The 21,746-nt window shown below is 45.0% G+C and overlaps 2 protein-coding genes across 4 annotated transcripts; one reads left to right on the top strand and one right to left on the bottom strand.

Annotated features, from left to right (window-relative positions):
- Positions 1-5,826: 5,826 nt before the first annotated feature.
- On the top strand, positions 5,827-12,367 carry SIRT4 (sirtuin 4). 3 transcript variants are annotated; one of them, XR_013997856.1, is made up of 5 exons: positions 5,827-5,907; positions 7,948-8,439; positions 9,819-10,113; positions 10,234-10,445; positions 11,864-12,367. XR_013997856.1 is itself a non-coding variant. In XM_081123710.1 (4 exons), exons 2-4 carry the CDS (start codon positions 7,949-7,951, stop codon positions 10,384-10,386), a joined length of 939 nt encoding a protein of 312 aa, XP_080979836.1. In that variant the 5' UTR covers positions 5,848-5,907; position 7,948; the 3' UTR covers positions 10,387-10,485. The 3 variants fall into 3 exon arrangements, 1 of the variants encoding a protein (XP_080979836.1); XR_013997857.1 differs by having other exon boundaries at positions 5,855-5,907; positions 7,972-8,439; XM_081123710.1 differs by lacking the exon at positions 11,864-12,367 and having other exon boundaries at positions 5,848-5,907; positions 10,234-10,485.
- Positions 12,368-17,091: 4,724 nt separating this feature from the next.
- PLA2G1B (phospholipase A2 group IB) lies at positions 17,092-20,921 on the bottom strand. Its single transcript, XM_081123261.1, has 4 exons — positions 20,733-20,921; positions 19,623-19,782; positions 18,991-19,118; positions 17,092-17,929 (listed from the first exon to the last, which is right to left on the bottom strand). Exons 1-4 carry the CDS (start codon positions 20,764-20,766, stop codon positions 17,811-17,813), a joined length of 441 nt encoding a protein of 146 aa, XP_080979387.1. The 5' UTR covers positions 20,767-20,921; the 3' UTR covers positions 17,092-17,810.
- Between the last annotated feature and the right edge of the window lie 825 nt (positions 20,922-21,746).

Below are 21,746 nucleotides of genomic sequence, written 5' to 3'. Positions count from 1 at the left end.
CCTTCTCCTCTTTCACCCAGTCCCTCAACCCCTTTCCCCTCTGGCTACCATCAGTCTGTTCTCAAAAATATGGAGCGCCTCACCCTTGCGAAGGGGCTGCGTTAACCTCTGTACCGTCCCAATCGTAGTATATGTGCTGCCGAGCGCGCATGGGAGGGGCACCTCTTAAAATGCAAAAGGTGAGTGGCTTTTGTGCAGGCAAACTCACCTATAGACATTTCCCCTAGAAATACCCCACGAGCAGGCAAAATTCCCCTAGAAATATCCCATGAGTAGGCAAAGATGCACATCCAAGGATGTGTATCACTGCATTGCTTACAATCGGAAAAACATGGAAACAACCCAAATGTTCATCCATAGGGGCCTGGTTAGCTGCAGTGGGGTACAGCCGTATGGGAAGCGGGGAGCCGTGTGCCGACATGGAAATATGTCCATGATCTACTGTTTAGCAGAAACAAAAAGAAAGTAGTAGAACTGTATGTAGTGTATAATGCAATGCTGGTTCATAATCATGTTAACATGAACATGTGGATGGAAAAGGGTTTCTAAGGAAAGTAACCTCACAAGGTGATCTGATCATAAATTCCTAACTGGACAGGTCACGGCGGGTAGTCAGTCACCCCTGAGGCCTATAACTTCTTTAGTGAAACGTTTTAAGCCAGCCCTGTCCACTGTTTCTGTGCATCTAGGTTAACACACCTTTGAAATGCCCCCTTTCGGGCCCCTCAGGAGAGCACATACCTTAACTGCCCTGAATTCCCATCTCCAAAGTGCTTCCTCCCGCCTTCACGTAATCTTCTTTTGGTCTCTCCTTAATCTCAAATGCAGAGGAACATGTCAATGCCACAGGAGACACAATCAGATGAATCCAGAACATGGGACATTCTGCAAGGTAACTCCCTTGGACTCTTCAAAAAAAAAAAAAAAATTAAAAATCAATGTCATGAAGGAAAGAAAAAGGGCAGGGGGACTTGTTTAGATTATAAACCGTTTAGATTCTAAGCGGTTTTCAACCGGTGTGCCTTAAGAATTCACTGACCTCCTTTCCTTTAGATTGTCGAATTTAAAAAACGACAACAGCCAACAAAACAATAGCCATCCGGTGTGAGTGAATTAAAATCAGACATTTGTTGTGGCTGTCGTTAGATCGGCAACGCGTTTGGATGCGACGCCTTCAGATTCTCTCGCAGGCCTGCGAGTTGGTTTCCCCCTTCTGGAAGGGGCTGCCTGCTACGCAGTGAGGTTGGAAATGCAGGTGGGCGCTGCTACCATTTGCAGAGTTTGGGGGTATAGGCGAAACTATCACCACCAAGACGCACACTCCCCACTGGGGGAGGTCCCCGGGGTGCACAGCCAGGCAGAGGAGACAGTGGGTGATGCTTTAAAACTACAGCTACCAGGCAAAATCCCCATAAACTCCTGACACTCAAAAGCGAAGATAAAAGAAACACAGAGCAACCAATCACATGAAATAACTTTAAGCTCTCCCGTGTTCGCTACGCTTCCGGGCACCTGCTGAACTCTTCTTAAAACGCATCAGGTTCAGTCTCCGTAGAGACTGTCAAAAATTGCCAATGCCGACTATATTTCAAGTCGTCATGGCGGGGTATTGGGAAAAGTTTTCAATTAGCAATAATCGCGCCTCGGATAAACCTCATTGGCTACGATACTGCCACTGCGCAAAGCTGGGGGCCGGCCCCCGAGCCACACTCCCTGACGGATGGCGACGGCTTTTTCACCGAGGGCGAGCGGCGGCCCGCAAGTTGGTGGATCTGACGCGTGCCCCTCGCCGCAGTTGTATTTACGACCCTCCTGCACGGGAGGCGTCTTGTCGTTGGACCACCTCGCACACAAACGTTCAGATTTGGGGCCTGAGCGCGCACTCGCTGGGGATGCTGGGGAATTTTATGCAAATCGCCACAACGTCACCGAGGTGACAGTGTAGACTTGAATGTGGAGGGAGACGCGGGGCGGCGGGAAGGCAGGGAAAGCGAAGGGACAGGGAGGGGCAGGTAGCAGGGGCGCGGGTGCAGATGCCTGGGGCAGGGGCTTAGAGGGAATATTTCCAGGGCAGTTACGGGTGCAGATGCCTGGGGCAGGGGTTTAGAGGGAACATTTCCAGGGCAGTTACGTTCCAAGGGCCGGCGTTGCAAACACGGAACGATGCAACGTAGGCAAACGAGAGCGGGGAACAAACCACTTTTCACAGGTAAAGATTCTGGAGAAACTAACACCCAGTCAATCACAAGTAAGTGATACAGAAGCGTAAAGCCTGGGGCAGTGATGAGCAACAATATTCTCAGATATGTACATGCTAAACCAAACGAAGAGAAAGAAACACCTTTTCTTAAAACTTCATTATTCAGTCTCCGTAGAGACCGTCAAAAATTGCCAGTGCCGACTATATTTCAAGTCGTCACGGCGGGGTATTGGGAAAAGTTTTCAATTAGCAATAATCGCGCCTCGGATAAACCTCATTGGCTACGATACTGCCACTGCGCAAAGCTGCCGAGCTCGGCCCCTGCGCATCATCGCCAATGAGCAAGGTTCCTAGTTCAAAAAGGCGAGTTTGCGTCTCACGGGAAAACCTTCCGCTGTCGTTTGGTTGGAAGCGATACGGCCATATTAAGATCTCCCGAAAATGCACGGGTCGCTCCCGAAGATTCTCTTGCTTTATTTCGCGTCGCTAGGTTTTGGAGGAGGGTGGAGCAAAGCATCATGGGAGGGAGCATAACCTCGTGGAGACTCTGAATGGGGCCGGTGAGAAATGGGCTCAGCGTTCGGGTACTCGTCGCTTGACTCCCGATTCACAGTGTAACTGTCCTCTCCAAAATAACTTTTTAAAAAAAATTTTTATTGAGGCAAAATACACATAACATATAAAATTACCGTTTTGACCATTGTTCAGTATACAGTTCAGTAGCATCAAGCACATTTACATTGTTTGCAACCATCGCTGCTCTAGATCTCCAGAACTTTTTCATCACCCCGAACTGAAACTCTGTACCCATTAAACACTAACTCTCCATTGCTCCTACCCTCAGCCCCTGGTAACCTCGATTCTACTTTCTGTCTCTCTGAATTTGACTTGATTAGTCCAGGTATCTCCTAAAAACAGAATCATCCAATATTTCACCTTTCGGGTCTGGCTTGTTTCATATCATAATGTTTTTAAGGTCCATCTATGTTGTATATTTCAGAATTTCAGCCCTTTTTATGACTAATATTTTATTGTATGGAATTTCTTTTTTTTTTTTTTAATCCTCACCAGAGGATTTTTTTCCCCACTGCTTTTCAGAGTGGAAGGGAGAGGGAGAGAGAGAGAGAAACATCCACGTGAGACAGACATAAATTGGTTGCCTCCCTCACACACCCTGACTGGTGCTTAGCCTGCAACCGAGGTACTTGCCCTTGACCAGATTCGAACTTGGGACCCTTCAGTCCACAGGCAATGCTCTAACCACTGAGCAAAACTGACTAGGGCTATTGTATGGAATTCTGTTTTCCATTCAATCATTCTACAATGGACATGCATTGCTTCTTTTTTTTAAAAAATGTTTTTATTTTTTTTAATGTTTTTTTATTGATTTCAGAGAGAGGAAGGGAGCGTGAGAGATAATGAAGCATCCACGTGAGAGAGAAACATCGAGGGGCTGTGTCCTGCACGTCCCCCACTGAGGATGGTGCCCACAACCTGGGAATGTGCCCTGACTGGGACTCAAACCCGAGAATTTTCGGGGCATGGTGGGTCTCTCAACCAACTGAGCCACACTGGCCAGGGTGCTTCTACCTTTTGACTATAGTTACTAATGCTTCTATGAACACTGGCATACAAGTTATCAGTATGAGTCCTTGTTTTCAATTCTTTTGTACATATACCCAGAAGTGGAAATTCTGGATCATATACTACTTCTATGTTTAATACAGAAGGGTTTTCTGTGGACATCTTAAATTAGGAGAGGCTGAAAAAAGAGGGTATTTCCACAGAAATGTTCACAGCTCATGAAGTTTGAAGTAACTTTCACTGTCATTCCCTATTTTCCCTCTACAAGTGGGAGGCTGTTAGAAACTGCTATCTGGATGCCCCCCCAACTATATTCTCCTAAATATTCTTGTTTTTTGTTACTCATTAAGATGCAAATAGTAGTCTCTGAGAAAGTGAAATTCTCCTCAACATTATTAAAAAAATTCAAACAGGAAACATTTAAAGTATCTCTCAGTGAATATTCATGCAGTTGGCATCTAGATGCAAAAATGAACATCTTTAAAAGGCCTGTATAATGCTGATATGCAATTAATATTTTTTCCCCCAGCGATAAGTGCCAGGGTAGGAAACAACCAGCAGAAAAAAATACAACACTAACAATCTGATTTATTTAGATTAATTGACTTTGATACAATCCAGGACTTAGTGTTTAATTCCTGGTGTGGTGGAGTTGTGAGAAATAAAAAGACTAGGGTTATTCAAAGACCTTAGCCCTTGAGAATGTCTTGATTGGGCGGCTCATTACATTCTGTCAGTAGCTATCAAAGGAAATTGTGTTTCACCAGCTGTCTTGGATGACTTCATCCTTTCCAGCACTATGAGAAAAATGGAAAACTTAGCTAACTTCTCCCAACATGAGATTCTTTGGGGCCTAAAAGCACAATAGTTGTGTATCCCTAGCCAGTTTTCTATTAATGATATTCATTCTGCTTGAAGAACTGAAAAAAATAACATGGGTTTGAAATCTTTCCTAATAAAATTTGGCTGCTCTGGAAGGAATGCCACTTTTTGGGCGTTTCCATGGTTTTGATCAAATACCCATGTGTGCAGAAAATGTTCTAGATTTCAATTGTTTTGACTTAGTAAAAGTTTCCAGCCTACATTTTGGTTCTTTCTTTCAGCCAGTGTAGACAGATTAAGAAAGGCACAAAGGGCTGTCATGTCAGGTGATTCTCCCAGTTTAGGACCTATCCAAGCTGTTGGGGGAGGCACTGCTTCCAAACTACTAAATTCTGTTACTTTACCAATATTTACCTCCCTACATTCAATGAGAGGACCAGGAGTCAAACTCTGACTCCAGCTTCCACACTGTTCCTCTGGGATTCAGTTCATCTTAAACTGGTTCCTTAGGTGGTCTTCAAGGTCCCTGCTAGCTACCCTTTAATTATGTTTTAAAACGCAAATTGATTGATGTCTTATTTAGGTGATGCTATAGAGCAGCAGTTCTCATAGACTACACATTTGAAACAACTGGGAAATTTGTAAACTGACTTGATGCCCAGGCATTTCCCCAGATCAATTAAATCAATCTCTGGGAGTGAAAACCAGGCATTGTGTTGGTTAATTTAATAAAAACACAAGATGGAAAATAAAATTGGAGAAGCCAAGTGGGTAAACACATTAGTCCCTGTATATTAGATTTGGCTTTAATTGTTCATTAATGTGTAAAACAACAATTTTTCAGGTACTTGTGAATGTACTTCTTGACAACCCATAGCAAGGTGGGAGCTTGGTTCTGTCATGGGAAGAGGAAAGGATCATAAACACTGAAGTTGAGGGTGAATCAATCTAGTAAGGCTTCTATCTTAAGAAAGAATGAATTCCTAAGTTAGCGCTGTTTGGATGCACGATTTTGTACTCAAGACATTGACATGAAGCCCCAAATACTTCTCAGAAAAGGCAATGCATTGGCTTAGGTGAGAGCAGCCCTTCTCCAACCAAGGTTCAAAACCTCTGACCAAGAAGAGCAGACAGGGGGCGCAACTGGACAATCTGGTTGTCTCAACTGTGAAACCTAGAGAATTGTGGGACTTGTAGTTTTTCTTGCACTGTTTAGGCTTAGTAAACTACATTTCCCAAAATGCAAATGTAGCCAGTCAGTGCCACCGTCGGACTTGGAAGCGTCCTTAAAGCTGTGAAAGGTAAGTGAGCTCGGTGCGGGCTACGGGTTTCTATACGTTGTGGTTCCATTTCTCCTCTTTGCCCTTTGGTGGGACCTGGGAGAGAGCAGCTTTTCTAATAGAACGTGTTTTCAGCGGGGTTTCCCAAGCCTTTTGGTGTCAGGAATTAGGACTCTGTATTTATTTAGCTGTTCACGTGTTGCTGTGGAACGTCAAGGAGAAATCAGGGTCCTGAACCCAGATCTGGAACTCCAAGCATAAAATAATGTTTACCTATGGGGCGCGTGTCACTAGAGAATTTCTGCATTCTATCAAATAATGCCAACGCCTTGTTTTTAAAGCTAGAAAAGTGTACACACAGGAATAGAATGCCTTGCCAGGCCTCACTACTCTTTGCTGTGTGCAATAGCAGTTTGCAAATGAGAGTAAACTGAAAGAATATGGGAAAAATGAAAAATAAAAGGTGTGGGTGTGCTTGATTATATTAATGAAATAAAAAGACTGAAAAGTCTGAGCAACAACTTTATCAACACATGGCATACTAGAACTCAAATGTGCTTCACTTAGTGTATGAAGAAATAAGATCATTCTAATTTATAAAATGGGATGTAGGTTTATGGAACACACAGTTCCCCAACGAATGGTATGAACTAAAATATAAATATATTCCTCTGATAGAGACATCTTTAGATGTAGTTATAGATGGAATAACAATGAGGTATTAAAGGATACTGGGGTAAGCCATTAACCTCTGGAAGTTTATCAGGAATTCACTTCTGACCAGCTGGGTGCTACTGGGAGAGAAACAATAGAATAGGCCTTAGGTTATGCTGCTTTACCAATTTTTACTTTATCTTCCCTCCTTTATTTTTTTATTGATTGATTTTTACAGAGAGAGAGGGAAATCAATTTGTTGTTCCACTTATTTATGCATTCATTAGTTGATTCTAGTATACAGGAATTGAACCAGCAACCTTTTGATGCAGGGAAGGACGCTCAACCGACTGAGCCACATGGGCCAGGGCTGGCGATAGGTTCTTAATAGGATGAAATAGTCCAGTGTGGAGACAAGATTTTATTTTGTGGAAGGTGGTAGAACTTGACCAAAACAGATTAAAAAGATAAAATAAAATAAAAAGATAATAAAAAGGTAGGCTTGTGGCTTAGGGTTGGACTTCATAGGACCCAGGAGGGTTTGCTGGAATCAGTTTGTACCTATGAGGGCCAGTTGTCAAATAGTCAGGAATTTGCTAGCCAGTAATTGAACCACTGGGAGCCTGAAATTGGCCGTGATGGGGGAAGCCAGTTTCACACCACACCCCTAGCAAGGGTCAGTTTTCTCTATAAGCCTGGAGCCCCAGTGCTCAATGCATCCATGAGCCATCAGATCCTGAGCTAGCTCACACCCTTCCAAATTTTACAAAAGATTGATTTGGGTTTCAAAGTAAGATTATAAATACACTCTAGGGGTGTGTGGAGGGAAGGATAGAATAGGCCTTAGGTTGTGCTGCTTTACCAGTTTTTACTTTATCTTCCCTCCTTTATTTTTTTATTGATTGATTTTTAGAGAGAGAGAGAAACATCAGTTTGCTGTTCCACTTATTTATGAAAAAAATAAACAAAAAAAGTTTCTAAAAAAAACCAACAACACTTCCCTCCCCCAAGCTCACAGATAGAGAACAGATTAGTGGTTGCCAGAGGGGCAGCGGCGGGGGGGGGGGATGGGTAAAGGTATAAACCTCTAGTTATGAAATAAGTCATTCATGGGGATATAATGTACCACATGGTGACTATAGTCAACAATACTGTATTGCATATTTGAAAGTTGCTAAGAGTGTAGATGTTAAAATTCCTCATCACAAGAAAAAAATTTTTGTAACCACGTGTGGTGACAGATGTAACTAAACTTATTTTGGTGATCATTTCATGATATATACAAATATTGAATCATTATGTTGTACACTTGAAACTAATGTTATATATCAATTATACATACATACATACATACATACGTAAGTAAATAATAAATTGGTTTTTCACATGAGGTTTCTTTCTCTCTAGAATGAACTTTGGGTTGACTTTCAGGGCAGCGAAAGGCTGCTGGATGGTGAAGTTCAGCCAACAGTGCTCACATGGATCCATTGGGTTATTTGTGCCACCAAGTCCCCCCGTGGACCCTGAGAAGGTCAAAGAGTTACAGCGCTTCGTCACCCTTTCCAAGAGACTCCTAGTGATGACCGGGGCAGGAATCTCCACTGAGTCAGGGATCCCAGACTACAGGTCAGAAAAGGTGGGACTTTATGCACGCACTGACCGAAGGCCCATCCAGCACAGGGATTTTGTACGGAGTGCTCCAGTCCGCCAGCGGTACTGGGCAAGAAACTTTGTGGGCTGGCCTCAGTTCTCTTCTCATCAGCCCAATCCTGCACACTGGGCCTTGAGCAACTGGGAGAGACTCGGAAAGCTGTACTGGTTGGTGACCCAAAATGTGGATGCCTTGCACACCAAGGCGGGGAGTCAGCGCCTAACAGAGCTCCACGGATGCATGCACAGGTGCAGGAGTGCAAACGGTGTGAATGCAGAAATGTGTGCTCTGTAAGGGCAGCGATCCTGGCTGTCTTCATCACTGTTGTCATTAGATTCTGAGAAAATGATTTGGGAGCAAGCTGTTTAATTTGGAGTTGATCCCACCAAACTCGGTGAGGGATTGGGGAAGTGAAATGGGGAAGGGAGGAAAGCCAAAAAGGGTACGTTAATGAATTAGGGTTACCACTTTGGGCAGCCGGAGCCCAACAGAATGAAAGGCCCTCTGTCTAGAGCATGCTTCAGAATTCTCACTGAAAGGGAAGCTGGGATGTTTATCCACCATCTCCCATCCCTCACCGGTTAATTTCCAAGATCACTCTTGGGAATTAACTCCCTAACACTGGACCCTGCTCCTCCAGAGAAGGCTTCCTCTGCCACAGGAAGTTGCTTAAAAGAGAACTGTGTGCAGTGGCTTCTAGCTGTCCTGAGGGGACTATGAGCAGAGCACCAACAGCATATGCTGCAAACTGCTGAGTTTCTGGTGCCTAGACACATAGAACACAGTACAGCCGGGCATATAGTCAGAACCAGTAAGTCTTGCTGGAATGAGTACATGCAGCCCTGGCAATAACTTGTAGCCAATTGGAGACCCCTGCCTTATCTTTAGCCCGAGATTCTCCTGCCAATTGTAAAATATTTATTGGGTGCCTACAATGTGTGGTGTGTACCCGTGTGCTACTTGGTGTGGAGGGATCAAAACCAAAGTATAAAAGTTGGTGTACTTTACATGTGAGAACTTTGTAATCTGCTTGGGGGAGACCCAAAAATAACATGTTTAACAGCAAATGACTCCACACATGACTGTTAAATTGTGTGGTCCCTGATAGACATGCTTTACAAGTTTAGAGAAGCAGATTTAGTAAAGATTGGAGAAATCGGGAAAGCTTTTATGGGTAAGGTGGGGCTTGAGACTGGCTCAGATTTGACTAGGCCAGGAGGGGAAAGAGAGGTTTCTATATGAAAGGAATGTGTAGAGCCCAGAAGAGGCTAGTGTGGCCTCTGGGGAGACTGGTATGAAATCAGATGCCTGGGAAGGCTAGACCCAACTCATGGGTGCATCTGAAAACCATGCGTTGCAATTTGGGTCTGTTGTGAGACCAAAGGGGACTATTAGTGGTTTCTGAGCTAGAAAGCAACATGATAAAAATAACATTTGAGGAAGGCAAGACAGGATTAGAAAAGATTGGCTCAGGGTCAGCCTGAAGAACCCAGACTAAGGTGACGGCAGAGGGATCAGAAAACTAATGATGGCTGTGGGTTCATAAAAATAGTTGGGGATGAACCGTCTATGGCAATATGTGCCTCCCCAAGACAGAGCGTTCAGTCGGCCTCCTCTTTGGTTTCAGGGTCCTCTGCTTGGATTGTGGTGAACAGACTCCCCGTGGGGTGCTGCAGGAGCGTTTTGAAGTCCTGAACCCCACCTGGAGTGCTGAGGCCCATGGCCTGGCTCCTGATGGCGACGTGTTTCTCACAGAGGAGCAGGTGCAGAGCTTTCAGGTCCCCTCCTGTGCTCGATGTGGAGGCCCCCTGAAACCAGATGTAGTTTTCTTCGGGGACACAGTGAACCCCGACAAGGTTGACTTCGTGCATAGGCGCGTCAAAGAAGCCGACTCTCTCTTGGTGGTGGGATCGTCCTTACAGGTATCTGACTTGGTCAGGGTGGCAACTGCCTCTTTTGCGAGCCTCTCTGGGGCTCCCTATTTGGTTTATCTCTTCCTGCATTTAGAGATCTCTTATCTGTGCCTCCCTTTCCTCCTACAGGTGTACTCCGGTTACAGGTTTATCCTCACTGCCCGGGAGAAGAAGTTACCGATTGCAATACTGAACATTGGGCCCACTCGGTCAGATAACTTGGCATGTCTGAAACTGGATTCTCGTTGTGGGGAGTTGCTGCCTTTAATAGACCCACGCTGACCACAGCCTATGTTCCTGAGCCAGAAGCTGACACTTCTGCTTGTATCCTGCTGCTAAAGGTAAATGCTTTCTCAGCTATCAGATTCTAGTTCCCATTCATCTGAGAGCACTGACAAAATACAGAAGGTTCTAGGCTTCTTAATGTGTGGCCATTCTGAATTTATTTTTTAATGTACATTCAGCTATATTGTTTGAATGACTATGATTTTGAAATGCTAGGCACACAGCTATCTATTTAAAACAATGTTCCAAAATCCACCATAACTTGTTTCTGTAAATGACAGCTTTTATTGAGGTATAATTCACATACCATACAGTTCATCCTTTAAAAGTATACAATTAAGTTGCTTTTAGTACATTCACAAAGTTGTACATTAATCACCACTATCTAATTTCAGAACCCTTAGCAGTCACTCCCCATCTCTTATGCCCCCTCCTAGTTTCTGCCTAGTCTAGACATTTCATATAGTATATAGCCTTTTGTGTCTGGCTTCTCCACTTAATGTTTTCAAGGTTCATCCATACTTTATATCTATTTTAATCTGTGAGTACAACCACTTAAAAACATAAACAACTTTATTGAGAAATAATTCATATATCATACAGTTCAGTCACTTAATGTGTATAGTCGTTTTTAGTATATTCCTAGAAGAGTACAACCATTTTTTTTAATAGACTGTTTTTTAGAGCAGTTTTAGGTTCACAGAATTGAGCAAAAAGTTCCCTTATACTACTTGCCCCATACACTCACATAGTATTATCATTCACCTACTAAAGTTCGTCTTGGTTGCTTCCAATTTTTTGTCAATTATAAATAAAGCTGCTATAAACATCCATGTGAAGGTTATTGTGTGGACATAAATTTTTAACTCATTTGGGTAAATACCAAGGAGACTGTTGGATTGAATGATAAAAGTATGTTTCTTTTGTAATAAACTGCCAAACTGTCTTCCAAAGTGGCCTGTACCATTTGCATTGTCACCAGCAATGAATGAGAGTTCCACTTTTAACAACCAATTTTTGAAAACTGTTTTAATTGAACTATACATACAGAGAAGTGCACATATCCTAAGTGGGCAGCTTGATGAAGACCTACAGCATCTAGATCAAGGAACAGAACATCACTGGCACCCAAGAGGTCCCCACGGCACAAGCACTTTTTAACTAATTTCTTATTACTAGAAATAATACATATTTATTGTGGAAGTTTAGATGATGCAGATAAGTAAAAAGAATATAATCAAATTAGCCATAATCCCACCACTGAGATAACCAAAGTTTAACATCTGGTACAGTATAACTAAATCTGTTATTACAAATATTGCATCATTGTGTTTTATCATACCCTGTTATATAATGGCTGTATCTACATGTCCTAAATGCTATGATTTTTTGAATGGTGGGCTGATGTCCCCAATCATTCCCCTCCTCCCACTCTTGGCTTATTTTGGCATTAATTTGTTTCATTTCTTTTCAGATCCCTGAGCATTCATCCCTTCTTTCTTTAACTAATGGAAGCTCACTGAGTGCAGCCTGTAGAGGGCAGCAAACCAACATCTCGCTACCAGCCACTCTCTGAACTGGGTAGGTTTCAGAGCCAAGGAGTTAAAATCTTTAGGAGGATGAGATTTGCCCCTGAAAAAAGACTTTTTCTAAGCAGCAGCCTCTCCTGATAGGAAAACTGCGTTCACTTCCTTTTTATCTCACCAGGCAGAAGAAATGGCCCGAGAAATATGTAGGTCAGAATGGTCTCTGGAATACTAACCAACCCAGGGGTTTCACTAATGTGTATGTGGGCGTGGGGGGAGGTGGGGAGCAGGGAGTAATGCAAGAAGGAAATGACTTAATTTATAATTCTAAATGGTTAAATGTCTTTAACTGAACCATTCTGGTATATTCTTTTGAAAAGATGAACTATGCTATGAATGAATTTTTTATTAACCAAGGAATAAAGGAATCATTTTTAAAATAGCACACCAGGTATGTGGGCTGTACGTTTACATTTTTTAATCAGCTAAAAGCAAATGGGACTTTATGACATGGTTCTCTAAGGATTTCTGCTTCATTTCAGCCAGAATGAGACACCTGCCTTGAACCTGGTCTGTAGGGAGGAAACAGTGAATTCCCAAGCGGGATCTTAAATTGATTTGTTTCTGCCTGGGGAAAGCAGCAAGACTTGTTTGATTACTGCGCTAGCCAGAAAGAATCTTTGTACCAGGCTAAAGCTTTCCACACAATCTCATCAAAAAGTGAAGCGGATGGAAAAATCACAGCCTATTCTGGGTAGTCTATTGTCTACATTTAGGGCAAGCAATACACATTCATCCTGCACCTACCTAGGAAGCAGATTTCAGATAACTGGGATGACCCAAGATCTTGAAACACGGAGTTCTTTACACCTGCACACTGTAGGTTTGCCCATAGCCATTAATTAATTGTTTTTTTGCAGAAGTAGATCCTAAGGTATTCTGAACCAGATTTGCTCAATTATCCAGTCAGTACTGATAATTGTATTCAATCCGGGTCTTTTGAATCTCAAGCCATCTTGCCCACAAATCCCATAAATGCTTGCTGACAGACACTCTATTAAGGTACTAAGGCTACAACCACTTGTCCTCAACGGGCTCACGGAGAATGTGCTATTTCTCTCACCCTTGTTCTCTATGAAAATGACACAGAGCCATGCATGGATGACAGAAGGAGACAATTTAGTCTACTCTCCATTCCTTTTGGAGGAAATTAAGATCCAGACTTACCTAAGGCCAGGACATAGTTTCAGAGCCAGGACTAGAATCCAAGTAGATATCTCTCCCAGTTCCTTTTTTAAAAGATTTTTTTATTGATTTCTAGAGAGAGAGGGGAAGGGAGAAGAGAGAAATATCAATGTGAGAGCGAAGCATCAATCGAATGCCCCCTACTGGGGAATGCACCCGAAACCAGGAAATGTGCCCTGGCAGGAATAGAACCCGAGACCTTTCAGTGCACAACATGACACTCAACCAACTGAACCACACCGGCTGGGGCCCTCCCAGTTCTTTTCTTCTTAAGCAAACAATGCTTCTCATTTGAAGATTATGGTTAGAAAGAAGTCAGCCTGAAGTGGGAGCAGAAGCCAGCAGTACACCCGGCCAGGGAGACCAGGAATGGTTAAATGTGGGCAGTGGAAAGTTATGTGAGGTTGCCAGGGAGAGAAGGCAGGCTCTTTCATCACCTAGCATTGGCACAATTCATGAGACCAAGTCTTGAGGGCCTTAGGAATGTTCCTTTTGTTCATATTTCCTCCCGAGATGGAATTCTTTCCAAAAAATTCGTCTCAAGAGGAACTTGATATTTCCTGAAGCTGATGGTTCTCATGTCTCCTTACTTTACATCTTTAGCTTTCTACCAGCATGGCAGCTCCTAACCCACTATAAGAGCCCTCAGAATAACAAACATCTTCTAGTGAGCACTAGTTTGTCACGGCCCTGGTTACATGGTTCTGACTGCACGAGCCCAGCTTTGGACATGACTTTTGGTCAGACTCTCCCTCGGGGTTGCTTCCACGGTTCTGCTCTGGTCACAGTTTTAGTTAAGCAGGAGTCACAAAGGCAAACAGGTACATAACACTCCAAACCTCGTTCCCACTAACTCATTTTTTTTCTTATGCTGTCATAAATTGAGTATCTTTCTCTCACCTCTCCCTTAAACAGCAGCATTACTGAGCACCCTATGTCCCAAGCACCACATGAAGCATTTTACAACACATTAACTTGGTAACAACCTCACAAGAGATGCTCGGGTGTGAATAAAGGTCAGTCTTCAGCGAACAATGAATTTTTCCTGAGGATCAAAGAAACTCAACACTCCTAGGTCAGGTGACCAACTGTCCCAGATTTGCCTGTACTGAGGGGTTTCCTGAGATGCAGGTCTTTCAAAGTGCTCAAACCAGGATGAGTTGGTCACCCTGCTGCTAGGAATGGCAGAGGTTGCCACCAGATTATTAGTTAATTCCAAACATACTATCCTTGTCAAGATTCAAAACGATGCTCTAAGATCCAGATTTATTTTTTTACACAAAAACAGGTAACTTCTACTTCACAAAAAGAAATTAAATGCATCCAAAAGAGGAGTTTTTTTCTCTCTCAACTTATTAGAAAGGAATATAGCATGAAACTGAAATTCTTAGGGTACAGACTTGGTTTTCCATCCGTTTCTTGCTACGTACTAGTTAGGTGAATGGGCAAGTTGTTTTATCTAACCTTCAGTCTTTTAATCAGTGGGGATAAGTGTAGCTACCTCACTAGGTTGTTATGAAGATTAAACAGGGTAATGATGCCTGTGAAGGGCGCAGCAGTGCCTGGCACACAGTAAACAAATGTGAGCCGCCGTAATTAGGATACGGGAGGAGGGCAGGATGGTGGAAAGAGAAGCCATCACACCTGACAAACCTTTGTGCCCTATTTTACTCCTTTAACGAGATTCACAGGAATCTTCCCCATTTCCTCTTTGTGTACCTGTTTGTTTGTAAATAACAAAAGTCTTGCTGGGTGTAATAAAGCCTTTCTAAAGAAAATGAAAAGCGTACGTATCCCTTCTTCTCCATTCCCTTGAGAAAATAGTATCTGATTAAACATTTACTACACAGCACACGCTGCAGGAAGCATATCACAACGCACTGATTCGCCTAATTCTTACAACCCTGTCTGTCTATGAACCTACGCACTACTGTCTCTTGTAAGATGACGACCCTGAAGTTCAGGTAACTTGCGCAAACGTCACGTAGGGTGCCCAGGCCCGTGCAGATCCGGGCTCGCTCGCCCCCACTTATGGACGCTCCAGGCACCCGGCGGGGGAACTCAGCACCTGGCCTTTGGGAGGGGGGAAGGGCAAGTCGCAAGAAACTTCCAGAAGTACCCAAGCCAGGGCCTGTAAAATGAATAGGCATTCACCAGGCGGGGGGGAGGCATGGACAAAACAAAAGTAAAAGCATGGAGGTCAAACCTGCAATTCCCGTCGCCTTTAAAAACAAAAACAAAAAACTCTTGAAGGTGGGGGTGGGGATTCAAGTGTGGCCTTGGGACGCCCCTGGCTCCGCCCCAAACCCACTCGCCTCTCTACCAGGCCCTTCTCGCCCCCTCGGTTCCCGGCACCCTACTTTCCCGGCACCCCACGTCCCCAGCACCCTACTTCCCCGGCCCCTCCGGCCTTCCCCGGGGTAAAAGCGCTGAAGGCTTTACCAACCGGAAACGCCGGGGGGTGCTGAGGTAGGAGGAGCGTGAGCGCCGCGGGTGAGAAACCCAGAGAGGGCTGAGCACCTCGGGGAGGTTGGACCCAACGTCACACCCACGTGTGTTCGCCTTATTTTCACACTCAACCCGCCCACTGCGCCCTTCCGGGGCCTCACCTTGGGACGCCACCTCAAGGGAACATAAGCAACCACTGCGCCTGCGCGGGCTTGCGTTTTCCCCTCCCCCCCCGAGAGAGGTGGGGCTTGAGCGTGGGAGGCGCGGGGATAGGCTGGCAGCTGGGCCTCTGTTCACCAATAGAAGAAAGGAACGGAGAGCCACGTGCTCACATGCTGCCCAATCATATTTTCTACTCCGAAATCGCCTCCAGCCCTGGAGGGCGTGGCTGGCGGATTGGCGGGGTTGAGCGCGGAGGATCACGTGATTCAAAAAGGTAAATACTGCCACGTGTGTCCCCCCCCACCCCCGGACTGCGGCAAACCATTGCACCACACTGTGTCGTCATTAAACAATTATTTAACGAGCGTGTGAAATGTGCTAAGCACTGTGACTCCAATCTAATAATCCCGACTTCAAATTGCTTTCAGTCCACAGACGATAGCATGGGGAAGGCCTGATGTGGGGTGGGAGCTGGGTGAAGGGGGGGCCAAAAAGGGAGAAAATGGGAGACATCTGTAACACTGTTGACAATAAAATACAATTAAAAAAAATTATTCTCAGTCCAGTATATTTATTGACTCATTTAAATCATCCCACCCACTGTCCTAGTGTTTCCCGTATTCCATTAAAATGAGCATCTCCCAGCAGATGCTCATTTTAAAAGATTGTTACCTTTAACTTCTAATTTGTTCTCTCTCTCTCCCCTAACCCTTGGGATAATGAAAAAAAGGAAGGTTTTACGTCACAGGGTATTTTTAGAGCCCAGCTTGAGTACTCAGGTGACTCTGTTCTCTCTGTTGTTTGTTTTGTTATCCAATAAAAAAGTTGGAATAAAGAAGTCTCTTAAGAAATCTTACCTTTCTTCCATCCAGACCGGGGGATGGGGGGCTTGTAGTTTTTTTCCACTGAATGGATAAATGAAATGAGGGAGAAACTGGGCTAAAAGATAAATCCACACACACTTTTTTGCTGCTCACCATACACCCAGCAGTAGCTACTGTTCTGTCAGCCTCCAGTGGTTTAAAACTGTTCAGTGGTGGCTTCTCATAGTCGGCATTGTCCTTTCTCATGTTTGCTTTTCTAATTCAGTTCTTTTCTCTTCCCCTCCCCACTCTGTCTGGTGAATTTCGGTGCCAGTGTAGTCATACATCCTAGTGGAGAAACTTGGCAGAACAACTTAGTGGTTAAGAGCTCAGGCATTGCCACCAGACAGATCTAGTCAAATCCTGAGTATGCCATTTGTGTGATCATGGGCAAGAGACTTCTCTAAGTTTATAGTTTCTCATCCATAAAATGGGGGCAATAATATCGACCTCACAGAGCTGGTTTGAATATTTAATGAGATGAGATGTGGAAAGCTCTTAGCACAGAGTAATATGCAGTAAATGCTCTAGAAGTAGAAGCTGTTATTATTTATTATATTTGATGACTGCAATGTAAAAATCAGCTTGTAGAGTGTGGTGAAGTCTTTGAAAGGCTTAGAAAAGAGTTGTAGGAAAAATGGTTTTCTATAGTTGGAAATGGAAGCAGAGAAATGAGAGGAGGAGAGACTGACTCAAACTGAAACAAGAGCTCACTGCTTCAGACAGGGTAGGGTAGTGGTTAAGAGTGTGTGTTCTGTTGGACTGACTGGGTTCAAATCCCTTCTTTGCTACTTATTAGATTCATAGTACTGGGAAAGTGGCCTCTCCTATTGAACCTCAGCTTAGAAAAGTAGGATTTGCTAATAGTGTTAAAACCTCATAGGGCTGCCCAGAGAATTTTGAGACATACAGTCCTGGCACAGAGTAACTAATCAGTGGTTATTAACCCTTATTCAGGTTTCATGTTGCTCACTTCCTGGAAATATCCATGTAATTCAACTTCCAAGGCTGGAAGGAATGATGCTCACAAAGGATTAGGAAGAGACCTAGTCATGTTCAGTAGATAGAGAATAAAACAATCTCCAAACGTGGGGCCTTTCAACAAGGTGCTTTACTGGAGAGGACAGTGTAAGGTGAGAGCCATAGGGATGATGCTTTACAGAGGCAATGCTGAGTCTTAACAGTACTTCTTGGTGTCCAGGTTCTTGTTCTCCTTGTTGTATGGGGCCTTTGAAAAGCAGATGGCAGCATTGCGGTCACAGTTGCAGATGAAGGCCTGGCAGGGTGTGTTTTTGCCTGGAAAAGAGCAAGAGGAGAGGACTGAGCCAAGGTGGATCCTGCTTTGTATAACCCAGGGGCAGGAAAAATTAACTGAAATCATTCACTGGCCATTCCATTGGTGCAAATTTAGGGTTGACAAGTTAAGCAATTAAAATACCAGAATTTCAGATAAACAATGAATGCAATTAGATTATAAAGTGCATTATTTAGCAAGTTATTGTAAATTAATATGAATAAACACCCTGCAATGTAGGCTTCTTGACCTGGTTGGGTGGGGAGGGCAGCTGCATTAAAAATAAATTATTTGCAAAAATGTGTGTGTGTGTGTGTGCGTGCGGGGGCGCCGCGTCCCCTGGGGAGAGGCTCCGCAGCTTTCATCAGACCTGTAAAGGAGTCTGGAATCCACAGCAAGGAAACCTTCCCAATCAAGTTGTAGTGCAAAAATATGGTTTTCCGCCTGGTTGGGCATGGCTCAGTGGTTGAGCATCAGCCTAGGATCCAGGAGATCATGGTTTGATTCCCGGTCAGGGCACATGCCCGGGTTGCGGGCTAGGCAGCCGATCAATGACTCTCTCATCATTGGTGTTTCTATCTCTCTCTCTCCCCCGCCTTTCCTCTCTCTGGGTTCCAATGCTGGCCCGTCACTCATACGCTGTGGATGTCGGGCAAGTGACTATTTTTGAGCCTCAGCTTCCTAACCTGTAAAATGGGCTTAATAAAACCTACCTCACACATGATCCTTACCTCGTACCTGGCATGCAACTAGAACCTAATAAATTCTAGTGCCGAGCTCTTTTTATGAAATAATAAAACGGTATAACATGGCAATTAAGAACAGAGGCTTTGGAGTCCCACAGACCTGTGTTCAATAATCAAACACCACCATTTACGAGTTGTGTGTCCTTGGGCAAATGGCTCAGGCTTTTGAGCCTTAGTTTCCTCATCTGTAAGATGGGGATGATAATGGGTACAGTTCTTGGCACCAAGAAATTGATCAATAAATGATAGCTATTATTACTATTATGTTCCCTCCTGCCTACTGAGGGCCTAACAAGCCAACAAGAAGGTAAACATACTGCTGCAGGTGATCTCTGAGCCAGAGCATTTGTATGAGTAGCTTTTGGTGTAGGGGTTGTCCAGGAGGAATTTGCAGCTGTCCAGCTTCTTGGCTTGGTCGTAGCAGCGGTCGTGTGTCTGGCAGCACCTGGGGAGGGGGGAAGGAGACAGAGCTGAGGCAGAAGCAGGCGCTGGGGCACAGGGCAGCCTGAACCTGCTCTCTCAGGAACAGGTGGGGATATTTTAGCTGACAGGCTCCAGGAGATTTTGGTTTTGTGGCTTGAAGAAGTTTAAGTCCTTTTATCATGTTTATTGAAGGCGATTTTAGAACTGGTTGCAGGAATACAGAACGATCATATATTCTGGAGGTGACCATTGAGTCATTGCTGCGATGTTTTGTGTGGCAATGTCCTACCACTAGGGGACAGCAGCACCCATTACCTCACATCTTGGACATTCCGCTTCCCATCCCCAAGAGGGAGCATTGGCTTCAGAGGCCTCTTGGAACATTTGTTTATATGACAAGAGGTGAAAATACGTTATCCTTAGCAAATATGCAAAGCCCCTTTCTGTGCCTCCTTGTGAGATCCTTGGCTGGTGCCCTCCCCTGACCCCACTGGCCCGCCGCTCTCCCTGCAGATCAATCACTCACTGGTCCAGTTCATCCACAGGGGTGCCGGATCCTCCCAGGCCACAGTAGCAGCCGTAGTTGTTGTAATCTTTCAAGGGGTCGCTGTCAGGAATCGTGCACTTGATCATGTTGCGGAACTGCCACAGTGCCCGCGTGCTCACGCCGCCCTCTGCGGCACACACTGCAAGAAGACACAGCCGGAGTTCAAATCCGTCCTGGTTGGCTCTGCCAGCGCCCCAGGGGCCCCACTGCCTGCCTGCCCTCTCAGGCCCCACGCTGCCCCCCTGAGGAGCAGCCTCCATGTGGCAGCCAACGGAGGCCCTGCCCAGGAGCAGAGGCCTGGAGCCTACTCAGCCGGGGGTGGCCTGGCCATGATGGCCCATCTCCAGGCCCTGCTCCTGTTTCCCTATTTCTCTCTCTTTGATCCCATCAGCTCTGTCTTTGCAGAAGCCAGAACTGCATAAAGCCTATGTGTATGTGTATGTGTATGTGTATGTGTATGTGTATGTGTATGTGTATGTGTATGTGTATGTGTATGTGTATGCGTATGTGTGTGTTCCTCAGACAGGGAGCATGGCTCATTCATCTCAGTCCTCAGTCTCAACCCAGAGCCTGATACCTTCGTGGCTCCGATACCATCAAAATGGAATAAATAAGTGAACGATGGATGAATGAGGTGGGATTTGAATTCCAATGTATCTGACCCCATTCATTCAATCAGTGGTGCAAACAGCACTATCTCTGCTCTCATGGAGCCCGTGGGGGGGGGGGGGTGGAGGTGGGGTAAAAAAACAGAATCAGCAAAGATACAAATTACAAGCAGAGATGGGTGCTGGGAAGATGGGACCTTGTACCAAGGCAGTATGGTAGAGAGAAAGAAGAGGGGTCTTTCCTGGCCTGGATGGGCAGGGTGGGCCTTTTTGAGAGGGGTTATCTGAGTTCAGACCTGAAGGTTGAAAGCTGCCAGCTGTGGCGGGGGTGAGGGGGGGCATCTGAAGGAATCCCAATATGGGAGCTCTTAAGCCCCACAGGGAGCTCTAAATAAAGACTCCAGGTCTGGCCAGCCCTGTGACCTGTGGCCCCCGTTCCAGACAAGTGAGACCTTAGGCAGAGCTGGAAAGACTTGCCTACCTGTAAGCAGAGCAGCCAGCACAAGGAGTCTCATTGTGTCGTGTGTCGTGAAGCTGGTGAGAAAGGACTGATGCCACCTGAGGCCTCCCTTCTTATAGTCACCCTCGACCTCAAGATAAGGCTTTAGTGTTTGCTTTGCTCCCCACTAACTTCAAGTTGTCCTTGAGTCCGCCTGCTTTGGATGACTGCAAGTAGCCCTGCCAGCAGGAGGTCATGGAAACAGTGTACGTATTGGTCATCAGCACTTTTTAACGAAAGGGGTTATTTCTGGAGTCACACGTCTTGGAATCTTGACTCTCATACCCACTCCTTGGCACTCAGCCCAGCTTCATGGTTGGGGGTGGGGGTGGCAAAGCTGTCAACCCCATTGAAAAACTTGGAGAAGGGGGACAGGGAGGAAGTGTCCACTGCCTCCATAGCTTCTCATGTGCCTGGGTCTGAGCTGTGGATCCCATTGAGTGGTGCACTTTGCCGATGAGGAAACAGATTCAGAGAGGTGAAGCAACTTGCCCCAGGTCCCACAGCTAGCAAATGGCAGAGTAGGGGCTCAAACTTAGGTGTGTCTGATTCTAAGACACACCTTTACCCCCCCCCCCCACTTTACCAATATCAGCCCCTCTCTCATTTCCCACTGTGGGTTTGTAAGAAAACCCCCAAAGAAAACCCCCAGAATAGTGATAGAATTTAAAAAAGGGTTTCAGAACTGGTATCTGAGGGTGAAATTCACATAGCATAAAATTAACCATTTTATTATTATTTTTAAATATATCTTTATTGATTTCAGAAGGGGAAAGGAGAGGGAGGGAGAGAGAGAGAGAAACATCAATGATGAGTCATTGATCGAACCCGCAACCTGGGCATGTGCCCTGACCGGGAATCGAACCCTGATCACCTGGATCTCAGGTCAATGCTCAACAGCTGAGCCACGCCTGGCTGGGCAACCATTTTATTTTTAAAGTGAAAAGTTCAGTGGCATTTAGTACATTTACTGTGGGGCAACCGTCACCTCTATCT

Source organism: Miniopterus schreibersii (assembly GCF_964146895.1).
Source record: "Miniopterus schreibersii genome assembly, chromosome: 20".
In the NCBI taxonomy this organism is placed as follows: Eukaryota; Metazoa; Chordata; class Mammalia; order Chiroptera; family Miniopteridae; genus Miniopterus; species Miniopterus schreibersii.
Note: the sequence above shows the minus strand (reverse complement) of the source record. Positions and strands in the feature narration are given on the sequence as shown.

What these genes read in the sequence shown, in the direction of transcription:
- SIRT4 (XM_081123710.1), top strand. Translation starts at nt 7,949, where the DNA reads ATGAACTTTGGGTTGACTTTCAGGGCAGCGAAAGGCTGCTGGATGGTG. An exon ending in CTCCACGGATGCATGCACAG is followed by an intron (nt 8,440 to 9,818) that starts GTGCAGGAGTGC and finishes CTTTGGTTTCAG; the next exon opens with GGTCCTCTGCTTGGATTGTG. An exon ending in TGGTGGGATCGTCCTTACAG is followed by an intron (nt 10,114 to 10,233) that starts GTATCTGACTTG and finishes TTCCTCCTACAG; the next exon opens with GTGTACTCCGGTTACAGGTT.
- PLA2G1B (XM_081123261.1), bottom strand. Translation starts at nt 20,766, where the DNA reads ATGAGACTCCTTGTGCTGGCTGCTCTGCTTACAG. An exon ending in GCTGGCTGCTCTGCTTACAG is followed by an intron (nt 19,783 to 20,732) that starts GTAGGCAAGTCT and finishes GTCTTCTTGCAG; the next exon opens with TGTGTGCCGCAGAGGGCGGC. An exon ending in CTCAGAGATCACCTGCAGCA is followed by an intron (nt 17,930 to 18,990) that starts GTATGTTTACCT and finishes GCTCTTTTCCAG; the next exon opens with GCAAAAACACACCCTGCCAG.